This window comes from Phodopus roborovskii, unplaced genomic scaffold (genome assembly GCF_943737965.1).
Source record: "Phodopus roborovskii unplaced genomic scaffold, PHOROB, whole genome shotgun sequence".
NCBI classification, from domain to species: domain Eukaryota; kingdom Metazoa; phylum Chordata; class Mammalia; order Rodentia; family Cricetidae; genus Phodopus; species Phodopus roborovskii.
The window spans coordinates 402,851-409,756 of NW_026126616.1; the positions used below are offsets into that span (position 1 = coordinate 402,851).

Here is a 6,906-nt window from a genome sequence, read left to right on the forward strand (position 1 = left end):
AGTTTTCTTTTAATAAACTTCATCTTTTTAGGAGATATATATATATGTATATATATATATACACACACGTATATATATATATATATGCAAATAAAAAATACTAAGTTGTTTGCTATGCCAAAGAGCTGTAAGAAACAACCAATGTTTCTCCTAATATAATTGGCCCCATGAATCTATCCATCCATTGGAGTGTGAAGCTGGCCTGTTCCAATGAACAACTTTCCAATTTCTTTATTGCAAGATTCTATACATTAATGCTCAAAAGAAAAGAAAATACATACTATCTTAAAAACTATATTTTCTCTTTCTGTTTAGTGGTATATACTTGGCACATACTGTCAACAGTATGTTGACATAACATGTGACAATCAACCCACATTTCATTATCTAAATGCTTTCTTGTAGCTACTTTTGTTTTGACACAGGGTCTTCTGTAGCCAGGGGCCAGGGGCTTGAATTCTCTACATCATCAATGATGACTTTGAATTTCTGATCTTCTTGCCTCTGCCTCTTGAATACTGGAAATACAGGCCTGCACCACCCACCAAACCTAACCATGCTGGAATCAATTATAGGGCTTCGTTCATGCTAAACAAGCACTCTAACAACTGAACTGTTCCCTGCCATCTAGCTATTTCTTGATGTCCCTAACCACTTCCCTGAGATCTGACATCTATGTTGTTTTCAGTTATAAAAAACATGTTTATATAGACATGTGTGTTAAATGCATAGCCACATTTATTCCCAATACAAATTGAAAATTAGCCCTTTCTTTGGTTTGTAGGGGGCCCTCGTCAAGCTCAGTCTCCTCAGCCTCCCAGATCTCGAAGTCCATCCCAACAGAGGCTTTCCCCACAAGGCCAACAGCCTGTGAGCCCTCAATCAGGATCTCCACAGCAGCAAAGATCACCAGGCTCTCCACAGCTATCCCGGGCATCTGGTGGCAGTTCTCCAAACCAAGCCTCCAAGTCAAGTGCCAGCCTCAGCTCACATTCCCGGCCACCCGTGCAGAGCCGCAGCACTTCCCAGCAGGGTGAGGAGCCCCAGAAGTCAGCACCACCTCACCCCCACCTCAAGTGAGTGTTCAGTCTGAATGGGTATAGAGCAGAGTTAGAGTCTGTCCAAAGATGAGCCAATCAGGGTCAGGAACTAAGACGAAAAGAACCTGACAAATCCTTGCCTAGAATTCAAATAGCAGGGGCCAGCAATTGGAGAGATGGCTCAGCTGTTAAAGGCTAGGCTCACAAGCAAAGATACAAGAGAATACAGATTAGGCTCTGCCATGTACTCATGATCTCTGTATCACTCATCACTTGCTATGTAACAAACAAACCCAAATTTATGTGGCTGAAGAAAATCAGTTTCCTAGTTGTTCTAGTTTCCTGTTGCTGTGACAAAATACTGACAAAAAGCAAGTTTAGAGGAACTGGACGGATAGCTCACTGGTTAAGAGTATTCCCTCTTTAGAGGACTAGGGTTCAGTTCACAGCACCCACATGGTGGCTCACAACCATCCGTAACTCAATTTCCAGGAGATCTGATGCCTTCTTCTGGCCTCTATGGGCTCTACATACATGTTATGTATTGCGGTAAATAAGGATCAGGATAAACGAACAGGCCGAATAGATGTTTATTCAAGGAGAAATAACTTACAACCTAGACAGATGAACACCAGGAAATTCAACCCGATCCTCTCCTGTCCGAGTCACGCCAGCAAGAGAGAGCGCCTTCCTGGCCCCCTCCGACCTCCTTCCTCAGGTCACCTCCGCCCATCGCTCCACCCCCAATGGGCGTGGTCAGTGCTACAGAAGGACTACCTCACTACAATTCCCCTTTTAGTCTAAAGAAAAGATTTAGGCTTAATACAAAACTATATACAAAACAGTGAATAACAAGTGTGCTCTAAGAAAAGGAAAATCGAGAACAAAATGACCTACATATCTAGTCCTAGGGTGAGGGCATAATGGAGTTTACAATAGAGTTGTCCTAAGCTGGAAAACGTAAGTCTAGTACCTAATATATCTAACTAGGAAGAGAGAATAATAGTTGTGATAGTTTAATCTTCAACCTCATCAAGACCTGAGAAGGAAATTAACAATACTAGAGTAGACAGGAAATGCGGATGGACAACTTCCAAAAGGTGCAGCAAGGACAGAAACAGCAAGCCACCTGAACAGTTATGTAGAGACATACATGCAGACAAAGCATCCATGCACCTAAAACACAAATAAAAATCTTTCAAAAACTTTTTCTAAACAACTTAGGGGAGGATTTGTTACAGCTTCCAGTCATAATTCATCATTGTGAGGAATCAGGAGATGAACTCGAACTGGAACTTGAAGTAGAAACTATAGGAAAATGCTGTTAGCTGACCCACTTAGCTAGCCTTCTCACATAGCCCAAAGTAGCTATGTCTAGGGAACGGTGCTACTTACAGTGTGGTCCAGCCCTCCCGCATCAATTAACAATCAAGACAATCCTCACAGACATGCCCATGGGCCTCTCTGATGTGGACAACCCCTCAACGCAGACAGGGAATTTAGAACAGGGACTGCCTGATTTATCAGCTAATGCTGGGAACCCTGTGAGAATAACTGGAGCCTGGCCCAGCCCACACTGACAAATTAGAGCTGCCTGGGATGGGGGAAAGAAAAGAAGGTGTGCATGCTCCCCACTTGCCTCTGGGAACCCCAGTTTCTATACCTAAAATGAAGGCAATACCTCCCACTTTGCACATTCTGGGCTAGCACCACTGTGATGTTTTTATTTCTGGCCTCACCATCCTGTGATGACTGGGTTCAGCCAGCAGGTGTTAGTGCTCATTCCTTTGGGGGTCCCAGCCATGACCATCCCCAAACCGTTGCTTTCTGTTTCAGCAAATCTCAGTCCCTGACTAACAGCCTCAACACTTCGGATGCCTCCCATCGAGGGACCCCAAGTGAAGATGAGGCCAAGGCTGAGACCATCCGCAACCTGAGGAAGTCCTTTGCCAGTCTTTTCTCCGACTAGCCCCACTCAGGCTGGAGGGCAGGAAGACTCAGTGACTGGAGCATTTCTCTGGTTCCCTCCTTCTCAACCTTGGTTCCTGGTGGAAACATGCTTCCTAGATGCCTCGGACCCAGGAACTGATAATCTAATGTATTCCCACCTCCATGACCATGACATTCCAGTGCCGTCTGACTGAGAGTAGCCTTGGGAGCCCCTGGGTTCCTCAACACTGGCCTTCTAAACAGACAAGGCATCACTACACCCACCATATGCTTGTTCCCTTGCCACTGGTACCAAGTGAGATGTCTATATGGCTTGTATTTTGCATTCTTGTTAGTGTTTTGCTTGCCTTTGGGCAGAGGCCCCCTTTGAGGCCTTGACTCAACCCCCATAAAATGCAGACATTGTAGTCGGACCTCAGCAACATGAGAGGCAGTACTTTTTAATGATGTTTTTGCAAACAGAAATAGAGAAGCCCAGTGCAGGAGCCCACTATATACCTAAAGCAAGCTAGTGCTAGCCTTGATGGGAGCAGGCTGGCAAAGGCCCCACCCATCACAGCTGGACTTCATAGGAACCTCGATGACTGACGAAAGACAGACACTAGACCCTATGCAATAAGCGGGGCCTTTCAGAACAGAAGAAACCCCATATAATGTTACCCAGGGCCTAGAGCCAACAGCAGGAACCCAGAGGAGAGCCTGTGCCCCCTGTGGAGGTCACAGGATTGTGCCTCTCTGACCTGTCAGATCTGTTTGTTTCTCCTTACGGTTAGATGGCGACCCAGAGAGAGTGGACAGCTCTGTGGCAGGATAAGGAGACATGGTGCTGGGCTCTATATGGTTCAGCGTTCTACCTGCTCTGAACAAGGTGTCAATAGGTCACATTTACAAAAGGTCTCCTGGTGGGTCAGCCTTCAGAAACAGTGCATATGCTTTTCTTTATGAGACACGGAATACAGGACACACAGTGAAGCCTTTTGGAATTTTTTCTAGGAAAAGTTCCACTACAACCTTGTTCCAGCCATTATGACTAAGATGGTTTGCTGCAGAGCGAGGCCAAGTGGTCCTGACTCCCCTTCCAATGCTCGTTTGCTCCTTCCCCCACAACAGACTGCCTCCCAGATCCCATCACTAAGCACCTGGTGCTAGAAACACTGTAGGTGCCAGAAGCCGTGACCTGGTCCCAGGACAAGCCATGATATCAGAACATAGCCATGCTTATCTGCACAGCCCCCTCAGCCACCTGAGGAGTGCCTTCCCTGCACAGGGTGAGGGAGGGAAGAGTTAGTAATTAACTGAAGCAGCTTCTGGTTGTGCCCGAGTTCTGCAGACAGGCGATCCATCATCTGAGGCTTTTCCAGGTCTCCAGGAGCACAGATGCAGCCACCATGGCTTCCGGGGAGTTTGTTTTCTTGAAACACAGTCTCATTCAGCAACTCAGGCTGGCCTAAGACTTAACTATGTAGCCCATACGAGTCTCAAACTCATGGTGACTCCTGCTTTATCGGCCTCCCAAGTGCTGAGACTGCACGAATGAACCGCCACGCCCAACAAGCCTTCATCACTTTCTGGTCCTGCCAGCCCAGACTGGAAGTGGCAGAGACAAGAATAGATCCCCCACCAGCCTTGGCTCACTGCAACCCTGCATTTCTGCAGGATGAACTTTCAGGCTGGTGTCCAGCAGGGATCAGCTCAGCATCAAAAGTGGCAGCTTTGGCCCTGGCTGCGGAGATCCATTTGGCCCTCGGCGTCATCCTTTTCCTCCTTGCGTCTCCCTCCCTCATGATCAAGTCAATATTGACAGCAAGCACTGGGGTTACTTCAGAAGCCCTCCTTGGCCTCTTCTGTACCCTTGGTGTGGAGAAATACACAGACACTGTGACTCCACATTGTGTAGGTCTGGTGACCACTGAGGCCGTACTTTGGAGATGTAGACTGCAGGGCTTCTGGTGTGAAGTGGGTAGTGAGCTGTTGAAGGCCTAGTACCCCTCCCAGTACCAACAAAGCCCAACCTTTTTCATTCCTAATTCCAATGAGCTCAGAGGGTGCAGGAGTCTCTGGGGGCATGCCTATACCCATCCTGCCCACAGCTCCCTCCCTCATTTTGCTTAACCACTCTTCTATCACAGAATGAGGCTGGCAAAACTTCCTGAATGCTTGAGGACAATGGGGGATGGCCTAGAATGTGTGAAACAATTGTCTCTACACTCTGCTGCCCCCACCTACTCCCCGGTGAGGGAAGAGGAGGTCTTGAGGCCAGCACCCACAAGCCATGAGTAGGTTATCCAAGGAAGAAAGCAGGTCTGGGTCTGCAGAATGTTGCTCCTTCCTCCCAGTCTCCTCTGCTCTGACTTAGCCCTTGTAGCTTTCTCTAGATCCTCTGAAGAAAGCTAGGTGAGGCAGAAGGAAGGACTGGGAAGGGGTAAGATCTGAAATGTCAAAGATAGTCTGGTAAAGTGAGTTCTACAGAAGAGGATGTGCTTGTTGGCTTCTGATTATCTACCCAAGATGTGAGTCCCCTTTGCAGGTCCCCCAACACCCTCTTCCCATCCCTCTCCCCTTTATTACACACACACACACACACACACACACACACAAAGGAAAGAAAAGTTAACATCTTAAAACCCCATTACCTCATTTCAGACCATAGTCTTCTTTCTCCTTCAGTAACAAACTGTGCTTCCCTATCAGACCTTAAGAAACCAGGGCTGACTATGAGGCCCATGTGGAAGGAATCAGTACACCAACCTTTACTAGGAGGCAGCACTTTGGGCTTGAGAGAAGACAAATGGGAAGGTTGGGCGACAAGCAAGCCTGACTGGTCCATGTATCAAGCACAGAGCATAAAGGACACAGAAGCTCTCTTGTGTTCCCACAAAACACAAGCCCAGATTGATGAAACATGCACACCCAGGCTTTTATATTCAGACTGAACTCGTAGACACAGAGGAAAAAAATAAAAATGCCCACAGCTTTTCAATGAGTCTCAAGAAGACTCAAGTTAACACTTCTTATACCCAACATTACTTCAGAATATCAGGGAGAAAAAAAGAAATGTTACAACTCACTTGGGATTCCCAGTACAGAAAACAAGAAGTGGTTCAAATTATATCTTTAGGGTCTGGAGAGACACAGTTAAGTCAGCCAAGGGTTTGCAGTACAAGCCAAGGGCCCTCATTCGTTCCTCAGAACCCATGGTAAAGGCTGGCATGGTGGTGGGTGCTTATACTCTCAGCGGTGGGGAAGCTGAGACAGAAGAGCCTACAGGCTCAATGGCCAGTCAGTCTGACCTCATCAGAGTTCTTCCAGGCCAGGGGGACAAATGTGCACACACATCTTTACAGACTTGACATGCAAAGTATTTACAAAGCATTATCCATACTAGGGCACAAGCAGAGCATCTGTCCAGCTGTTCTCCAAGGCTCAAATCAGCAGGGTAGGACAAAACAGTCCTGGAGACCAACTCTGAACAGAAGAAACGGGAGGAATACCTGGCTCCACAAGTTAAGAACTTAGGAGACATCAAGTGAAAGCAATGGCCTCAGCAACCGACAAGAACCAAGCAGAGCTAGAGAATTCAGGATTTTACAAGTTGGAAAGGGTTCTTCCCAAAACTGAATTACCAGCCATGCCAAATGGACACTTTTTGTTTAGAGTGGTACAGGGAGAAGCAAGCTCCCACTACTAAAAAGTGACTAGAGGAGAACTTAGAGGCCAAGAGAGATGGAAGACTGCCATAAGCCAATGCACTGGAGCTGCACCATTCCCAAGCACTTGCAAGAGGCTTCTATGCTGCCCTGCTCCTGTTACTCTGCATGGAGAGGACATCACAAGGCCATGCAGTGAACAAGCCACTGGCATGCCATGATCCCACTCATGTCATCAGCAATACATAAAAGTTCAAATTCTAAGGCTA

General features: G+C 46.9%; 1 protein-coding gene across 1 annotated transcript in view; it reads left to right on the forward strand.

Moving 5' to 3' along the window:
• The window catches only part of Syn3 (synapsin III), a 320,810-nt gene extending 317,242 nt beyond the window's left edge, over positions 1-3,568 (forward strand). The window contains exons 12-13 of the mRNA XM_051206238.1: positions 785-1,076; positions 2,877-3,568. Coding sequence (XP_051062195.1) covers positions 785-1,076; positions 2,877-3,009 — 425 coding nt within the window. The 3' untranslated portion in view covers positions 3,010-3,568. The remainder of the gene's footprint in view (positions 1-784; positions 1,077-2,876) is intronic.
• The last annotated feature ends 3,338 nt before the right edge of the window (positions 3,569-6,906 follow it).